Source organism: Condylura cristata, unplaced genomic scaffold (genome assembly GCF_000260355.1).
Source record: "Condylura cristata isolate star-nosed mole 26May11 unplaced genomic scaffold, ConCri1.0 scaffold00025, whole genome shotgun sequence".
Classification (NCBI taxonomy): domain Eukaryota; kingdom Metazoa; phylum Chordata; class Mammalia; order Eulipotyphla; family Talpidae; genus Condylura; species Condylura cristata.
This window is the reverse complement of record NW_004567126.1, coordinates 27,373,811-27,393,820: the sequence shown is the minus strand read 5'-3', so window position 1 is coordinate 27,393,820 and position 20,010 is coordinate 27,373,811. Positions and strand designations below refer to the sequence as shown.

Below are 20,010 nucleotides of genomic sequence, written 5' to 3'. Positions count from 1 at the left end.
TGTGCGGTGCATGCAGTGTCTGAGGGTGTGTGATCACACCGAGGACTGGCACACAAGGATGAAGTCAGCTGACGGCACCTTTCTCAGAACGTATTTGCATCGTGAAGCCCCACGACTGTACAAGGGTTACATTCCAAAGCGTCAGAAACATTTCTCTACAAAAAATCTGACCACAAGTGGATGTCTGGAGCAGCATGACTCACAGCAGTCAAAGGTGAAAATGACCCAGGGTCCATCGACAAATGAACAAACAAACAAAATATGGTGTGTCTACAGTGGAGTATTAGTCAGCCGTGAAAAGGAGGGAGGGTCTGCCTGCTGCTTCCAAGAAGCAGCTTGGATGTTGCACTACAGCTAGGACCTTTGAACACGTGACACCCAGGGAGAGAAGACAGACACACTAGGGGAAGGGATGATACTGACTGGGACATGGTTTCTTTTTGGTTGACAGAAATGTCCTGGAATTAAATTTGGAGGTGGTTGCACAACACTTTCTACTAAGAACACTGAATTATACACTTTAATATGATGAGGTGATGTTGTATGAGTTATATAGGATAATTTAATGTCTTTAAAGAAAAACAAAATGGAACATTCCACGTCCCAGGAATCATTTCAGCCCTGAACAAACCAGACAGTTGGTGAAGAAAGAGGTGAGCAACCAAGAGGCCTAACAGCTTCATAAAGGCCCAGAGAAGTCCTGCAACCACGTCAAAGCTGTGATCACAGGTTCTGAAATTGTTCAGACTCGATTTGGATCCGCTGCAAGCCAGCTTCATGCTCTTGGGCAAGTTGTGTGACCCTATAAATCATAGTTTCCTCTTCTGCAAAAAAGGTTTTCAATTAATAAATACCTCATGGAATTGTCAGGAGGATTAATTAGGATGAGCACTGTAATGTGCTTGGGATACCAAAAGCACCCAAGAGATGTTCCTATTATTAGTAAATGAATTTAGTTAAACCTGCTTAACTGCATTTCCCAAACCTATTAGCAGTATGTTCTGTTTCCCCCTTCTAATGCCTATTAACACCATTTACCTTGGGAAATGTAATTTACTATTAGGAATGATCCCAATAATTCCCTGAGGTATTCCCAAAGAGTTGTCTATCATATGAATTTCTTTGCCTCAAATTGTTCCATGGCAGAGTTTAGGATCTGTTCCCTTAGAAGGCTTGTGAAGTATGGAGCAGACACCGAATTAGGCATCTGTAGATCCGAGTTGGAGATCAGATAAATGAAGAGAACAATTCAATTAAAGACAGGAACACCACAGCACCACAGGACCATAGTTTGAAACCAGAACCACTGTTTGAAACCTCAGCACCAAAAGATTCCAAAATGGGTCCCTTCCACCTTGAAGAGTCCATAAGAAAGAACAATTTAAGTTGGGACATTAAGACAAAATAAATGAAAAAAAGGAAATCTCACAAATAGCCATCACAAATGACTGATTAAATAAAATAGCATTCACCTAAACAATAGGATATTATGCAGTGATGAAAAAAATTAGATGACTTTCCATGGGCAGATACAGAAAAATGGCTATGACCTGTGCACTAAATAATAAGAAAAGTTAAGTGCAGCACAATGTCTGTAATGTTTTCCTATTTATATTTTTAGAGGAGGATATGTTTCAAAAGAGGATCACACGCACAAGGCCATGCGTACATCAACAACATTCTTGTCAATGATGGACTGGATACGTGACAGTGATCACAATGGGCTGCACCTAGGTGTGTAGTAGACTGTACCATTCAGGTCTGTATAATTACACTCTTGACATTTTGCACATGGATAAAATCACCCAACAGACAAATTTCTGAGAATGTGTCCCCATCATTAATTGATACAGAGTTTCACTGCCATTTTAAATAAGCACGTTAATACTTACTAAGAATTTATTCTGTACTGGGTAATTTTTCCATGATTTGGTCAACATTAACTCATCTCCCCAGTAACGCTTGCATTATGAGTCTCACTGTGCATATAAGGGGACCAAATATAATAATCTAGTACTGTGTAACAAATTGTCCCTAAAGTGAGCAATTTAAAGAACAAGGATTTATCTCAGATGGTTTCTGTGAGGTAGGAATCTGGTGGGTGGTTCTAGCTCAAGGTCTGTCACTCATGAGGTTGTGGACAAGCTGGGGATGCAGTCTCATCTGAAGGCTCTACGATGGAAAGATTTATCTATTTTTCCTTTTCAAGCTATGGTGAGGACATGTCACATGAAAAGTGCAAAATTTTAAATGCACGACACAAGCTGTCCGTGAGGGTCGGCAGTGTCAGCTCAAATATGGAAACATTCACATCTTTGTCCTCTCTCTCCCTCACTGTCTTCTTACCTCCTTCCCTCTCGCCCTTCCGTCCTGAATTTCTTTCTAAAACTATGGTGAGAACACTTAACATCAGGTACTCATTTTTTTTTTAAGATTTATGTATTTACACATACAGAACGAGGGGACAGGCCAGAGGTGCAGAGGTTTGAGAGGATTCGCCAGAGACCGAGTGGGGAGAAGAACAGGCAGATTGACAAAGTCCACTGCTGAGGGGAGCTGCGGGAGAGACAGGAGAGGTCTGCTGCGCCCTGTGGGTCACCCCCGGGGCAGGGATCGAACTCATGCAGCAGCAGCCACCTTCACATGCTGCGCTTTAACCTGTTGCGCCACCAGGGAGCACCCTCAGATACTCCTTTAACAAAATTTTAAGCAAGCAATGTAGCATGAACCAACACAGTGCATCCTAGATCTTGAACTAAAACTTTAAAGACCCTGATCAGCCACTCTTGACGGGAGAGGAGTCTCTGGTCAGCCCTCGCATGTGACGGCTGGCATGCTCCAGTTTCCCCATAGCTGTTAGCTGGAGATTTCTGCTCCTCACCAAATGGGCTTTTCAACGAGCTGCATGAGCACCCTTAAGACAAAGCAGAAGGCGTCTCACATGCACTCAAGATGGAAGCTCTTCACACAACCCATATAGGTGCATATGCATATTCATATGTATAAACATGTTTATATAAATGTGTGTGTGGGTGTGTGTGTATATATATTAATATACTTATATGTATGTTTGGATATATTTATCAGGAGCAAGCAGACTTTTCTAGCCAATTTTTGTCAACCTTTCAAAGCACAATGAAAAGCTGCCTTCTACTAAAATATAAAATAAAATGGAACAAAACAATTTTTCCAACTGCACGTTTTCAAGGAAAGAAGTAGCTAGTGCAACCACAGGACCAGTGAAAGAGGAGTTTGAGAATAAGAATGGTACAAAATTACATGCTCTGGGAGCTTTCCAAATCTCCTCGAGAGGATTTACCCCCAGTGGGTATTAAAACTTGTTCCTCCCTCCTGGACAGGCTCTTTCCTGATTTTTCCTATTTGGAATTTTTTATTGTACTAATAACTGTTAATGAACCTGTGCTATTAGAACTGTAATAGCACCTCTACATTGGTCCACAAATTTAAGAACCACTTCTTTGGCCCAGAGCTGAGTGTGAGGGTGGCATCAATTTCTGATGACAGGGCTGCTGACGAGTGGATTTTGTTTGCAAAGCACCTGTGTGCCCCCCAAATCTTTCTTTTCTCATGGTTTTCTCATCATCCACTGCCACATTTTTCGGCAACACCGAATCATTTCCATAGCAAACTGTTGTGACCTCGGACAGCCTTGGAAGGGACAGGCTGAATACACGTCAAACACATTTTTTTTAATCCCATTTTTTTCAGCCAAATGTATTAACCACTTCTAGGCAACCAGCAGCGGGGGATTAGAAGGGGCATGCCTAGGTTTTACACTGACTGCAAATGAAGGCAAAAGGGAAGGAAAGAGGGAAAAGAGAAAAAGAAGAATTAGAGTGAAATGAAAGAGAGGAAGGAGGAGGAGAGGTTTTGTTGTTTTTGTTAAGGCAGGAAGGGAAAGAATTCATGCACGGAGGCTGGCACGCACGGAGGCTGGCACGCACGGAGGCTGGCAAGCCCTCCCACTGGTCGCTGTGCAAGAGCGAAGTTCAGAGTGTTGGATCTTAGCTTCACTGCAGCCACGCTGGCTGTAACGGTGACAGGCGCTGCCTGGCCGAGAGCCACACGTGACGCTCAGTGGCTTCATGGGTGCGCAGGGCGCTGCCTCACACTCTCGTGCCTCCCTGCAGGGCACCAGCCCCAGCTCAGCTCGCCTGTGTCCTTACACATCCAAATAGGAAAAAAATATGTATGGGTGATCATAAACTCTGCAAACAGGCCTATGGAGGCTGACCGTGCGGATGTGGCACTCCTCACACCATTGTTTTACGCACATCCCTGTTTGTTTTGCTTGTTTGTTTTTGTCTTGCTTTCCCTGAATACTGTGGTTCCAGAATACTCACTTTTTATGTAAAAGGATGTCCACCCTGCAGAGGTAAAATGGAAAAACAGGAGCTCCTTCTGTCCACCACCATGCATTTAACGCATCCACGGAAGGGATTTTGAATATGTACCCTGGGCTTTCTAAACAGACGGTTATGGTGGCTTCTGGTTTGTTGGGAACTTTCAGCTCATGAAGAAGACAAGTGGAGGGGAAAGAAGTTGCTCGTTCAATGCTTATGTTATTATGAGGATAAGCAGTAAAAATATTGCTGCATGTAGAGCTATGGCTCAAAATAGGAAACTCAGCCTTGAAAGATCTTGGTCAGAGGCTTCCCCATCATTTTTCCTGCAAGGTGCCTGCAGAAAATAGTGTCGATGTATTTCATTAAATTGCCTCAAATTATTTTTCAAATCTTTAATTAAAACATGAACTCTTTTGCGTGATAATGACTTTTTAAATTCACATCTGCTTTATAACCATCATAAACAACTTCTGATTGAGAACTTTTGCTAGTAGTCTCTTCAAATGCCTTTTTAAAGTTATGAAATGCTTTTAAATGTTTCCATGATATTTTTCATTTTTTATTGAGCTATCACATGCATCAAAGTGAAAGAAATACATATGCATTACTGTTTACCTTCACCATCTACACCTAGGTCAAAAAAATCTAGACATGCTGACTTTATTTTGCTTATTCTTAACTTTCATACCGAGGAAATTATACAGAACATACTCTTCTGTGTCTAACTTCTTCCACATAACCCACATAACAGGCTTGTTCTTACTGTGGTGTGCAGTATTGCCTCAGTCTTTGATTGTTGAGTACTGCTCTCATCTATCCATTCTCTAGTAGACAGGCATTTAGTCTGCTTCCAATTTCCTCAAAATTCTGATAGGCATTTTTGCCCAGCATCCTAAAATTACAGCAGGCAAGATGATAGTTGACAGGTGATAGGAAATTAAACACCGCTTTTTATATAAATCCTTTGCAAAAATTTGAGTGAAGTTGCATTTCACTCTCTTCCTTTTTGTTCATTGACAAAGAAAAGCTTGAAAATGATGTGAATAGATTTTTTATCCAGTTAAACATTTTACCAGGCATTTCAAATCACACGATGCCTTCGCTCTCAGGGTGCACTTGTGTGGTTTGGGCTGCCACTCAGCCCTTGGCATGGTCCCCACCAAAAAGCACACAGCTGCGTATTGACAGAAGACAGAAGAATCTGATGCATAAAGATGGAGACTTGGGGGTCTTTGCAGCTGTCTCCAGCAGGAACCCCCTCCCCCCCCGCACTGGTTCCATGTCTCTCCCAATTTAGGGCTCATCCATATCCAATATGACCTCATCTTAACTTCCTCATCTTAACTTATGTAATTGGGGTACAGGCCAGAAATGCAGGGACAGTGAGAGGATTCACCAGAGACAGTGGGGAGCAGAACAGGAAGATCGACAAAGTACACTGCTGAGGGGAGCCGAGGATGAGACATTAGAGGTCTGCTGCCCCATGTGGGCCACCTCCTGGGCGGGGATCGAACTCACACTGAGGTCACCACAGCTTGGTTTAGCTTAGCAGTGCGGCGCTCCAAACCGCTGCACCGCCAGGGAAGGCCCATTCTGGGAGATTCTAAGTGAATGGGATGATTTGGGAGGTTGTCATTCACCCCAGCATGGTACCTTTGCAAAGCCTGGAGCCTACACAATGTTAGGAGACAAGGAGAGAATGCTGATTCTTTGGACGCAGCTATGGCCCTGGTATAAAGAACAACCAGGTTGGAAGATTTGAACTGGGAAGACAGAAAACTCCGAGATCAAGAATCCTTGGAGGGAAAGGGCACGGACAGATTATCCTATCAGAGATTGACAAACTTTTCAGGTATGAGGCGGACAGTTTTGGCCCCATGGTCTCATATGCTCTCTGTACAAGCGCTCTGCAGCATAAAGATGGCAGAGACAGCAGCACACATGGCATGGCCCTGTGCCCACGAAGCTATAAAAGCACGAGGCATGGGCCAGGTGGGTGTAGTCCCCATCCCTTGTCCTGTATGTTTGAGCCTGAGTATTGGTAGGACTTTGGCAAATGTAATAGGGAAAACAATAACACAGGTAGGGAATCATCAGAGAGCAGAGCCATAGCCGGAAGCCACAGATAATGTCTAAAATTGGGGTTACTAACAGAGGAAACAGTCAATGTGTGGATAATGACTGTTCTCTACATTGGGGAAGAAGATTGTTACATTCTGATAAGCCTTTCCTATCTTTTTGATACTCAAACAGTATAAACTAAAAAAGCAAACCCACTGATGTCCCAGCGCTCCATCCTTGCCGCCTGGTGCCATAACGACCGTAGAAGCTGCGATACGCACATGGCCCATGGAAGAGACGGAAGGTCCCACCAGGGGGCGCTGTGAGAAAAGTTATAGCTGCGGGAATAAAAAATGGAAACCACCTCACTGGGCTACAGTGGGAAACGCCAAATTGGCACCTGTGATTCAATCTGGCCTTCTGTCTGTATTGTCTTTGCGCGTTTGTTTCTTGCTTTGTTATTTTTTCAATGAGATTATACTTAACATTACATTAGTTTCCGGTGTACAGTGTTATTATTCAGTATTTGCATATATTGCACAACCATCTCCATCAAGTATAGTTAATATCTATCATTACACATAATCACATTTTCTCCCCTTGCGATAAGAACTTTTTTTTTAAAGATTTATTTATTTATGCACACAGAACTGGGGTACAGGCCAGAGGTGCAGGGGCGGGGAGGCTTCACCAGAAACAGAGTGGGGAGCAGAACAGACATATGGACAAAGTCACTGCTAGAGGAGCAGCGGGGGAGGGGGGTGGGGCCAGGAGAGGTCTGCCGCGCCATGTGGGCCACCTCCCGGGGGAACCTGCACTGAAGTGGCTGCGGCCAGCTTGCAGTGCTGTGTCCTAACCATTGTGCCACCAGGGAGGGCCCTGCCACAAGAACTTTTAAAATCTCTCCTAGACGACCTGGAAAGATACACTCCGACCCCCACAGCTGCACTACGAAATGCAAATGCCTATCAGGTACCAATTGCTTTTGTGTGGCTTCTGATTTCTCCAACAACCCCGAGTGGAATTATTCTATTCCCAGGAAAGGAACTGAAGGCGTCGCTTCCACTGTCCCTGGTCAGCGAGAAAGCTGAGGTCCAACCCCACTACTCTTTTCAGAACTATGTGATACAGTGTTATTAACTATAGTCGCCACGTTTTATGTTCCTAGGGCTGAGTTATTTTATAACTGAAGTCTACCTTTTGACCAGCCTACTACCCATTTTGCTTACTGCGCAGGGCCGAGGTCTGAGCCCCGCCCCCGACAACCCCAGCGAGGGGGCTACTGGGGAGGGGTGGAGCCGAGGGGCCTTGTCTGCAGGGAGGCGGTGGGTTCGCTCTTTTCCATCAGAGCTGCTGTGGAAGGCTGCCTGCAGGCCGGGGAGGCCCGGCACCCGCTCGGTCTCCACCCGGCTCCCAGTCTGTGCCCTCCCCACCGACCTCATCTCTCCCAGCCCTTAGCCGCCCCAGCACACCCTGCCCCACCCCCCCACCTCTGCCAGCCTTCGCCCTCCCCATCCCAGCCCCTCCCCTCTCCAGGGCGTGCCCTCAGCGGCAGCAAACCTCTGCCACACCTAGCCAGCCTCTGTGACTGAAACTCCCTCACGTCATCTATGGCTATCTGGACCTCCGCCCTCTGCCTCTACCCTGCGAGCTCTTAGACTAAATTGGTTTTTGTCTTGTTTTGTTTGCATTTGTGGCGCTGGGTGGCCAGACCAGAAAGAGAAATTCCCATCAGTGACCTTGAGGGCCATTTGCAGACCCGTTGGCCACCTGTGTGTCATTTTTGGGAAAAGGCCGGTTGGGTTCCTCTGCCCATGTTTCAATCGGATTATTTGTTTCTCCTGAGCCCTTCACATCCATTTACATGAAGGCGCCCCCTGGCCGCTGGCCTGTTCAGAGCTGGCTGGCTCGGTCAGATCAGCACCCTCCGAGCACACCTGGGGGCCTTGTGCGTAATCATTTGCCAGTTTGCACGATTCTAGCTTCCTCGCTGTCTTCCTGTCTTCTGGCTTTGCTCATCTCTATGTCCCTAACATCTAGCACGCGCCCGCCATCGCGCTTGTGGCACATTCACATTTCAGGCACAGCGCCAGTGACCTCCCTCGCCTGGCAGCAAGTTCACTAGGAATGGGGTGGGGGAGGGGCAGCTCGTGATGTCATAGAGGTGACTGGGACAGAAGGTTCTGGAAGGCTGGGTGGGCGATTAGGCCTGTCGAGGTGGGAAACTGCTCATCTCCCTGCCTTCCATCACCCCCACCACCCAGGCAGCCGGGCAGGAGCGGCACAGCACCAGCCGATTTCCAGGAAGGCCAGTTTTGTATCATCTTTGCGGAAGAACAAAACATCGTGAGCACCCAATGTCTCAGCCCCCCAAGCCTCGCTGTGATGGCCAGAACCACACCTTCTGGAGCGGAGGCAGGTGCCAGTGTAGGAGAGGGGTGTGGGAGTCCGTCAGGATTCCGCAGCATCTTCCCCTAAGAGTGGGGCTCACGGCAGATAACACATCTTGGACTTGAACTAGACCCTCTGTATCTTTTTCTGTTGGTAGCTGCTGTCGTATAAGAAAGTTATTGGGTTTTGAATATTAATCATTAATCTAGTCACCTTAAACAGCTTTTTTTTTTTTTTATTTCTAACAGCTTTGCAGTTGATTTGGATAATTGTCATTGAGCCCATTACTGCCCTTCGACACAGAGCTGACCTTGTCTGTCTGCACGTTACCATTCCTCGGCTAGGTGTTCAAAAGCAAAGCCCAGGCCACGTCTTACTAGGAATGTTTAAATTCTTTAATTTAGCCCAACTAAGACACTTGAAAAAGCCATTATCCTTTCCTCATGTCCTCTGAGACTCAGTCAGTGTTTGGCTCTCCACCCGCCTGCCTGCCTGACGATCATCTTATTTGCACCGGGCACCCAAATAATGTGCATGTCTGATGGGGCCCACCTTTAACTGGGTTCCGCTGGCTCACAGCCACACCCATTCATGTGACCAGGTGGGTTTTTGAGGCTGAACTGATGGAATTTGCTGATGGATCAAATGTGGCCGAGGAGGAGAAAGGGAGAGAGGGGTGGGGGAGACAGAAGAGAACAAGGAGGAAAGACCGGAACAGTGGATGGGTGGACATTGCCATTGCTTCTCGGCCTTTTGGTTAAGATCCAGTGTAGAAAAATGGATGGGCAAGAGGGAGGAAGGAATGAAGAAAAGATAGGAAGTCAAAGAGAAATTGGGGTGCCCCCAAGATCTTGCTCCAGCAAGACTTTTTCAGTTAGGGTACTCTTTCTGTGCTTTTACATGCATTTAAAAAAAAAAGATTGATTTATTTATGCATACAAGCACTGGGGTACAGGCCAGAGGTTGCAGGGGTTCAGAGGATTCACCAGAGACAGAGTGGGGAGCAGAACAGGCAGATAAACTGAGTTACGCTGAGGGGAGCAGCAGGTAGGTCAGGAGAGGTCTGCTGAACCCTGTGGGTCACCTCCCTGGCCAGGGATGGAACTCGTGTTGGAGTGGCTGCGGACAGCTTCACAGTGCTGCGCTTCAACCCGTTCACCACCAGGGAGGCCCTACATGCATGTTTACAGCTTCATGCAGATCAGCTGCATTTGACCTCTTGCTTTGTTCTGCTTTCTGATACACTCTGTATATAAATTCCATGTGATTCATTCAAATTCATTTTTCAACTGTGCCTTTCTAGCTACCTGTTTTCACTGAAATAGCAAACCCACATCTGCTAGTATAAACGGGTACAGGTTGTAAAGCTTCATTAACGAGAGTATCATCGTTAGGGTTTCCCCGGTGTATGTCTGATTCCGACAGAGATATTTGGTGTTGTAGCACATTACTGCAAATCTAGAATTTAGAGCAATTGTTGGCTTTTTGTATTTGTGTACATTGTTCATCAGAAGGAACAAATTCAACTTTCCTCTATGAAAACCACTGAAGCACTTTTCATCGATGTCAAAACATCAAATTTTTGCCCCCAAACTAACAGTTGACAATGTCTGGAGACATCCTTGATTGGAATGAACTTGGGCTTGTGATTTCAGTTAGACACTTAGGAGAATTTTGATGAAGGAAATGTGAATGACCAATGCTTAAATGTTTGGGAAGATGAATTTTTTTTTTTAATTCACAAACTTATTAAGCAACATTCTTCTAAATATTTACATAACTGTAGTAATCTGCTTAGGGTTGACATGGCAAACTATCACGCCAAGATGACTTAATAGAAATTCATTTACTCTCAGTTCTGGAGACTGGAAGTCTAGGAGCAAGGTCACCGGCAGGGTTGGCTTTTGTTGAATCACTTGCCGTTTCCTTCCTGCTGTGTCCTCACAGAGCAAAGGGAAAGCAGACATGGATCTCTTCCTCCTCCTATAAGTTCACTATCCCTAATGAATTAGGACCTCACCTTTATGCATCATTTAACCCTAATTACCATCCTAAGGTCCCCGACTCCAAATACCCAGCATTTTGTTATCTTAGGGCTTCAGCATATCAATGAGGGAGACGTACAATCTAATGACACAATTAATAGATTATTATTCATTTACATTGTATTAATTTTAAAAGGGATGTTACTTAAGGATTAACACACTGGAAATCAAACAAATGAAGGAGTAATGTTTGTCCCTCACCATACTCAAAGGCTTCAAACAGTAATGTGTCCGGTTAATTAGTGTGCAGGGACCCTGGGGAGCCAGCATTAGACACAATGTCCCCTATGGGTGGGCTAATGACTACATGATATTACATCTGATTACATACTGACAAACGTCCCCCAAAGGTGCTGTGTTTGTTCTTATTACAATATACAAGAACAGATGGTTTCCCACAGACATATGGATTTTGAAGTCTTCTTTATCTTAATCTGATAGGTAAAAATAGCATCATAATATTTTGTATTGTATTTCTCTCATGACTGAGATGATGGTGCATGTTTTTCTGCTTTTGAAAGTCATTTAAAATTTTCTTTTTGGGGCCAAACACTACACGATATACACTTCAGCGACATCTTTAAAGATAGAGCACCCAGTGCAATGATAGTGAAGGCAAGGATAAATAGATGGGACTGCTCAAGTTAAAGAGCTTCTGTACAGCAAAAGAGACATTACAAAAGACAAACAGACATCTCACTGATTGGGAAAAAAATTTTCTTACACAAAACAAGTGATAAAGGATTGATTGATCACAAAGATATACAAAGAACTGATGAAACTCAACAAAAATAAAGTACACAACCCCATCAAAAAATGGGCAGGTGAGCTAAAAAGACACTCTCCAAAGAGGAAATGCAACAAGAATATGAAAAAATGTTCAACATCACTTGTAATAAGGGAGATGCAAATTAAAACCACAATGAGATACCACCTCACCCCAGTGAGAATGGCACACCTTAAAACAACTAGCAACAACAAATGTTGACAAGGGTGTGGAGAAAAAGGAATGCTCCTGCACTGTTGGTGGGAATGCAAACTAGTACAACCAGTGTGGAAAACTGTTTGTGGAGTTTCCTCAAACTGCTAAACAGGGAGCTTCCGTATGACTCAGCAATCACACACCTAGGTATCTACCCAAAAAACACAAAAACATTGATTCAAAAAGATACCTGCACCCCCATGTTTACTGCCAGCTTATTTACAATTGGAAAGATGTGGAAATGCCCAAGTGCCCAAAAGTGAATGACTGGATTAAAAAGATATGGTACATATACATAATGGAATACTACTCAGAAAAAGAAACACATGTCTTTTGCAGCAACATGGATGGAGCTGGAGAAGATAATGCTTAGTGAAATAAGCCAGAAAGAAAAGGAAAAATACCGGATGGTTTCACTCATACATAGCAGGAGTATAACCGACCACGTGAGAAAATAGTAATAATAATGAACAGCTATAGAACAGAGACATTTTATGGGGGGTGAAGTGGGGAATGGGATCAAAAACAGTGGGGGGAGGGAAATGCACTGGACTATGGTGATGGCAGAGGGTGATTTGGTGATGGGAAGCCCTCGGGGATTACAACTGAGATGAAAAAATGCACAAAATGGTGTAAAAATAAACTATTATATATATTTTAAAAAATTTCTTTTCAGAGAACTTTCTAGTCATGCCTTGCCATTTTCCCACAGGACTATTAGTATTCTTTTTATTAATTCATCAGCATTCTTTACATATGAAGGACGTTAGACCTTAATCTATCAGATGGGTTTTTCCTATTTTCATTAGATGGGTTTTCCCATACTTTATAATTGATCTTTTGATTCTGTTTTTAGTAAGCTTTGCCATGTGAAAAATAATCAGCAAAATTTTTACTCTTTTTTTGCTTTATTCCCTTTGGGTTTTCCTGTTACAGTATCTCTAAGACTGATGAGAAATCTCCCCTGAGACTTTCTTTTCCTTGGAACACTTCAAAAAATATTCTCACACACAGGAGAACATAAAAGCCTGGCCCCTATTTTCTATCTATTTAAGAGACTCTTGGAAACTCACAGACTCAAAGACCTCTGGACTTTATTGCTGGCCTATGAATCTCTCTCCTCTACACTGAGGTCCAAGACAAGAGTGATTCTGTGATCCCAGGACTGTAGGCAGACAGGACCAGGGGATGGGAGTTGACCTCAGCGCCCTGTGACATTTTTGTCAGTTAAATCCATGCTTTGTGCTTTGCAGTACTGTGAAGAATGGTTTCTGCATACCTGGAAGTGTTGATCTCCCAACAACTCAAGAATTGAGGCGGGTGAGGACCTTGAAGCAGATATGAGTGAACCAGAAGGTAAGTTATGGGCAAGAGATAGTATACCGCCATGGCCAAGGTTTTTCACAACCTGGATTCAGAGACTCATTACTCAGTCATTCCTTGGCTGAGCGGCCTGAACCTGAGGAGGTGTGAGGAGGGGTGTTTCTACTCTTGCACAGGTGAGCAGTCATCAGGTCATTTAATTCAAAACTGAGCTCTATTAGCTACGTGACACTGGGCAAGCCACTTGCTCCTCCAAAGATCCATTTGTATTATTTGCAACACGTGGGCGCTTCTCTGTTAGGATGGTAGGCCTGTGTGGGTTACGCCCAGGAACCACACATAAATACAGTGCAGATGTAATTTCAAGGTTGAAGGGGACAGACAAGCAGCTTGCTTTGAAATGCATCAGGAAATCGGATGGAGGAGGGCAGTCCACATGTAATGAAGAAAATACAGCAAAATGCCAGAAGGTGCGGCATCAAGGTGGTAAGAGGGTGTTTAGAATCAGTCTGTTCAACTGTTTCATTTGCTTGAAATTGATTTTCATAATACATTGTTGAGAAAGGGGTAAGGCCAAAATAAGAAAAAGAAGCTGGAACAGATGAGTGTTGATCATGAGATTTCCCTTCAAGAATGGGAGGCACTCAACCTCCAGCATTTTAGGTACAAGAAGACCCCTCAAGTTATGAAATGAATAAAAACATTTGCCACCCAATCTTGCTAACTGTTCACAGTTATTCCTGGGCTGTGGACCATTCATCAAGACGGGGAAGTTCTTCTGAGGCTTTCAAAGCATGGGCCAGGCCATGAGACCCCGATGACTGTGCCTGAATTTTTACAACAGTCAGTGAAACGATTTGGGGCTTATCCAGCCCTTGCATCAAAGAGAAGAGAGAAGTGGGATGTTCTGAGTTTCAACCAATACTATGAGGCTTGTCGGAAGGCTGCAAGAGCCTTGCTTAAGGTAAATGATTCCTTCCTCCCTCCCTCCTTTCCTCTCCTTCTTTCTTTCATCAATTAGTATTCATCCTATGTATACACACATATAATACAAAATAAATAAGGCACCACAAGATACAATAGTTAATTGGTGAACATTCCCTCTGATCTCGAATCCCTCTCTTATGGAGGAAGTCATCATTGCTAGTTTTTTGTATGTCTATTTGGGAAATAACTATGTGTGCATTAGCTGTAATTTCCACATGTGCTTATTTTTACACATACGGTCACATACCGTCCCCATGGTTCTGCATCTGGCTTTTACCCGTAGCATCGTATCTCAGTGTCTTAGTCAGCTAATGTGGCATCCCAGCTGTGGCTTATTTGTCTCTTCCCAGCTCTATGGTCCCTCATGAGGTTAAGTGGAGCTGTCAGTCTGGACTGCACCATCTGAAGCCCTGACTGGACAGGAGGGTTTGCTTCGAGTGGACTGACATGGCTGGCTCTAAGGGGAGACTGCAGCTTCTTGCTCCCTGGGTGGGGTTGCTGGAGTATTCTCACAATATGGCAGCTGGCTTCCTCCAGAAACAGTGAGAGATGAGAGATATGAAAGAGCTAGGTGCCTTGACATCTTATCTAATCTAATCCCAGCAGACATACTGTTATTTCTCCCATGTTCTGTCAGTTATACAGACCAACCTTGACACACGGTGGGAAACGCTGGCACAAGGGCACAAGTGGAGGGTTTGCCTGTATTTTTTCCTATGCATTTTATAGTTCTGGACCTTATATCCAAGTCTTTAATCCATTTTGAGTTACTTTTTTGTAACTGGTATGAGACACTGTTTCATTTCAATCTTTGGCATGTGGCTGTCCAGTTTTCCCAACATTTCTAAAAGAGACTACCCTTTCTCCAATATACACTCTTGACTCCTTAGTTGTAAATTAACTGTGGGCTTACTTCTGGGTGCTTATTGAATATAACCTTTGGATGCTACATCCTTCTGATTGAAAATTTTTAAAAAAGAAAAAATTAAGTTTAGAATGATCACGTGATCCTGTCAGTCCACTTCTGGATAGAGGCTATGGAGAATTGACAGCGAGAACATAAGCAGATATTTGTATGCACACCCAAGGTCACAGCAGCTTTTCTTTATGCCAGTGGGTGGAAGTAATTCAAGTGCCTATTGATGGGTTAACGGACAAACACACTGTAGTCCATGAAGCCACTGGAATATTATGCAGCCTTAAAGAGGAAGGGAATTCTCATGCACATGATACCATAGGTGAACCTGGGGAATACTATGCTCCACGAACAAAGTCAGACACAACAGGCCAGATCCTGTTGATTCCATTTATAGGGGGGTCCAGAGAGCTAGGACATGGGTGGTGGATGCCAGGGGCTGGGGAGGGGAGTTAGTGTTTAATAGGGCAGAGTCTCCATTTAGGAATCTTAGAAAGTTCTGGAGCTGCAGTCTCCCCTTAGAGCCAGCCATGTCAGTCCACTCGAAGCAAACCCTCCTGTCCAGTCAGGGCTTCAGATGGTGCAGTTCAGACTGACAGCTCCACTTAACCTCATGAGGGACCATAGAGCTGGGAAGAGACAAATAAGCCACATGCAGGGAGACATGTGTACTTAACACCACTGAGCTGTACACCTAAAATTGGTTAAAATGGTACATTTGAACTATATCGAGCTTATCACAATAAACAATAAGTAAATGGGGTGTTACATAGAGAAAAACAAACCAGTCTCTCAATAATCCAAAAAAGTCATACCCTAGATGCCGGTCTCCACACCAGCTTTCCGCTGTGACTTCGCCAGTTTTGGTATCTGCTTCCACACAACCAATGGTCAGGCACCAGCCAGAGACAAATTAGCTCCTTATCTGTCTTTTTGGTTTATCTGTTTGTTTTTTGCCTTCCCAGCTGGGCTTGAAGCGTTTCCATGGAGTCGGTATACTGGGCTTCAACTCCAAGGAGTGGCTTATTGCTCACCTTGCTGCCATCCTTGCAGGGTGAGTGATACCATGCTCTGGTTTGCTGGGGAGGGTGGTGGCCTGGGCTGGTTCCTGCAGGGATGGCAGAAGCCACCTCGGGTTAGCAGGCTGCACAGACCACAAACCAGTCCGTCTGACAGAGGGCTAGTAGCTGCAATACAACACGTAAGGCCTCGTTGATATGAGGCGCTTCTATAACCTGTCATGACCAGACAAGCAGAGTTTAAACAGGCAAAAAGCTCAGACAGAACTATCACCAAGGAAGCAGCCAGTGAGCTCTTGGAAAGATGCTACTTGTCCTTAGTGTTTGGGGAAATGCAAAATGCAACCAAGACAGAATGGTTAAAAGAAGCAGCAAGATGTGGAGGGAAGCACAGGAGTTTGGGGGCCACCTAAGTCTCCCTGTCACTTACTGGCTGCGGGACCTGAGCGAGTGCACTCCCTGCACTGAGTCCCATTTCTGCCACTGTCGATGCGGCGTGTGAGGGTCCCATGGCATCGTGGCCACAACACCATGCTCTCATGGCTCTCCTGTTTCCTGCTGTCGTATTTGCTGCGTTGTGAAGGGGGCAGTTTTCACCTGGGCTTGCTACAGCCCGTTCCCCTCTCCCACCCTCCAGAACGCTCTAACCTTAAGGTGTGTGTTTTCTTTTCCCAGGGGAATCAGTGTTGGAATTTATGCCACCAACTCTGCAGATGCCTGTCAGTACGTCATTACTCAGGCCAAGGTGGACATCCTGCTGGTTGAAAATGACATACAGCTAAAGAAAATCCTCTCGGTAAATCCCCACCCTGGGCTTCCCTCCAACCACCAGGGCGACCTCTGGGCTCTGAGGAGGTGTCTTTTTGCTCCCAGGTAGATCCTAATGATAAGCTGGGGTGAAGGGGCTTGTCCCAGGCACAGGTTAAGTGTTCCCCACAAGAGTAGAGTCCTGCAAAGTGGTGGTGGTGGATCAAAGACACCAGACTTGTCTCCTCTGACTACTTACAACTTTTCTTTCTCTACAGTGAAATTTGACTCGTCTTAATTTTTGCTTCTTGAGGTGTCTTTGTAGGGGTACTGAAGAAACTTCTCTGATGGTTTGTGTTTGAATGAGCTGCCTTTCCCGAACCACTTTTGGCAGGAGGCCCAAAGGGAAGGGGCATCCATAGGGCTGAACCTGGGGGACCAGATCCACCACTCAGCCCCAGGACACGTGGCTGGCTTTGACACTGAATGTCCTCATTTCAGGGTTAGCCATTTATCTTCTCTCAGGTTCCTGGAGTCAAGGTGTGTCTTGTCAATGACGGCAGACAGCTCTGACCATGGCTGGTCACGTTTTCCCTCATTTTACCCTTTCTGTAGTGAGGACACTTTCCAGCCTCAATGAAGTCTTAGCCTGACTCAGGGAAACAGGACACTTTGTCTCCTTTGAGCTGGTTTGGGATGGACGTCTACCTGTAGCCATGAAAAACTCATTTTCTTAAGTGACGCTTCCCTGTTCCCTGACACTCCTGCACCATTCGTTCTGTTCACAGCAGAGTCCACGATGGTGTGAGTGAAGAATGGGGGCCCCCTTCCTCCTCACTATGAACACCGCTTCAATTTGGATTTTTCCACCATTAGGACATTCCACGTGTTCCGTCGCCCTCCCCCCAAGGCTGTCTCAGTGCTATCAATTCCTGTGCTTGTTCCAGTATATTCAGCCAGAACCAAATTATTTCTGTCTCTTTCCTTTGCTGAAGGTGCAGTTTGTGAAGATATGATGGTCCGTTGTGCTCTGTGGGAGATTCAAACTCTAACACTCCTCTCCTCCCTCCACTTGGCAATCTTGATTTGGGCTGATATTCCTATAACCCTCCTACTCACCAGCGCTTCCTGCCTCCTTCAGAATAAACTCACCCCCTCTCTTTGCCATGCTCCAAGGCATGGCAGCTGGCTCTCTCTGTCCTCTCCTCTCCCCCACTGTCCCTCTCTCTCCCTCCCCCTCCTGGTCATCCACCACTGTTTATATTCCTCAAACATCCCAAGCTATTGACTGTTCTGGGCTCTTTGGGTGTCTGTTTTCTCTTTCTGGCAAACGTTTGCTCAGTTATTATCTGTTGTAAGCACTTCTGTCATCTGTTCTCTTCAATCCATGCCAGAAACATGGTTGTAATCAAAGTCAGGATACTGGGTATTGGCAGCGACTTTCACTGGATTGCCTAGGAAGGTCCTAGACACACAGGTCTTTCTTTGCAAGAACAGGTGTAAGAATCCCACAGGTCTGGCCTCCCCCACCTTCTGATTCTAACATGTAGGTAGAGTTCTGAAACTTTCAGGTTCTATCCACCTTCATGCAGCTAGGTTAGCTGTACCCGGGCTGCATCACACTGCAAGGAAGGGACCGCAAGCCAGAGCCATGGCCCTCTGCAGCAGGATGCAGCCCAAGAGTGCTGTCACAGCTGGCTGTTATCTTCATCTGCCTTAGCTGGAGGAAGCTAACGAGACTCACTGCAAATATCCTCAAATGGGGTTGTTTCACAAGGTTTTTCATTGGGCAGGAGGAAGAGGCCAGGGTTGTTGTTGGAGGGAGTTTAGGACTTGCATCCAGCTTTAGTTTTTCCCAGGGCTGAGTTGCTATGACAACCATGTAAAACTTTTTTTCAGAATGCAGAGAACATGATGCAGACCCTAAAAGCCATCGTCCAGTACAAGAGCCCATTGAATGAAAACATCGTGAACGTATACAATGTAAGCATGGGAAAGGGGCAGGGAGCGAGGGAGAAGGCGGGGCCTCCCAAAGAAAGTGGGAGGTGAGCTAGACGGTGGGTGGGGCCTCACAGGGAAGTGGGTGGGGCCTCACAAGGAAGTGGGTGGGGCCGCACAGGGAAGTGGGTGGGGCCTTGAAAAGGTAGGTGGAGCTTGTCAAGGAACGCGAGCTGGGCCTTTTGGAAGGCATTTTTTTAAATGATCTGGAAATTTATCTATTCTGGTTATTTATTGTTGTGTGACAAATCATCCCCAAAATCAATGTCATAACAACAATCAACAATTTCTTTCACAACATTAAAGGTAATCAGGAAAACATTCTGCATCTTTGAAAATTAGGGGTGTTAAAACTCTCATTTTAGAAGTATTTTCTTTATATCCTCCCAAATGTATGACTGATTACTAACAATTTTTTAATATTTACAAGTATGTATATAAAGGGACACGTTTCTGTTAGGACATGGAAGGACTGTTGGGACCGGTCTTCATCTAAAATTGTGATATTTCGTTGTGGATCTTTCTCTTTGATAGCAACCTAAAATAGCATACCAAAATACTCTTCTCGATCACATTTGTCTTGTTATTTCTTGGTTTTTGCATGTCCTTTCGCCTGGCACGGAGGTGAAGTCCCAGTCCTCATTCTGATCCTGACCGGGCAGCTGGGATGCCTCCAGCACCCTTATCTCTGTGATGGAGGCAACTCTGCTTACCCGGCGCCCCAGAAGCTCATAAAGAATGGGGCAGATAGGAGCAGGCTTCACCTGTTACTGAAGGAGGTGCAGATGGCTCAAAACCAAAGACAGTGGAGCAGAACTTCAGACTTCCAAAAAGTTAAAAAAAAAAAAAGTTAAAAGTGACTGTCACAGCAGCAGTCTCTGTCGCGACTTTTCTACTTGGGCTTGGAGCCGGTGCCAGGTGGAAAGGGGTGGAGAGCGCCAGTGGCACACCCCCAGGCACTGCAAGCGCTGGCAGGTGCTTTACAGCCCCTAGAAGCCCGCAGACCCAGGAGACTTGCACAGAGTGTCCTCCCGGGAGCCGAAGGTCAGCCAGCCGAGAGGCAGCGGGGCGCGCGCACACACACACACACACACACACACACGCATCCCAGAGGCGCCGTCCAGGCAGCAGCTCTTGCACACACACACACACACACACACACACACACACACAC

General features: G+C 45.3%; 1 protein-coding gene across 2 annotated transcripts in view; it reads left to right on the top strand.

The window, feature by feature from the left end:
• Positions 1–6,716: 6,716 nt before the first annotated feature.
• Positions 6,717–20,010, top strand: part of LOC101626429 (long-chain-fatty-acid--CoA ligase ACSBG2) — a 28,412-nt gene continuing 15,118 nt past the window's right edge. The window contains exons 1-5 of one of the 2 annotated variants that reach the window (XM_012729497.1): positions 6,717–6,732; positions 13,904–14,133; positions 16,038–16,126; positions 16,767–16,887; positions 18,738–18,821. In XM_012729497.1, the coding sequence (XP_012584951.1) occupies positions 6,717–6,732; positions 13,904–14,133; positions 16,038–16,126; positions 16,767–16,887; positions 18,738–18,821 (540 nt within the window). Of the gene's footprint in view, positions 6,733–13,186; positions 13,203–13,903; positions 14,134–16,037; positions 16,127–16,766; positions 16,888–18,737; positions 18,822–20,010 lie in introns of those variants that run through there. The other variant, XM_004689305.2, reaches the window with a different exon arrangement.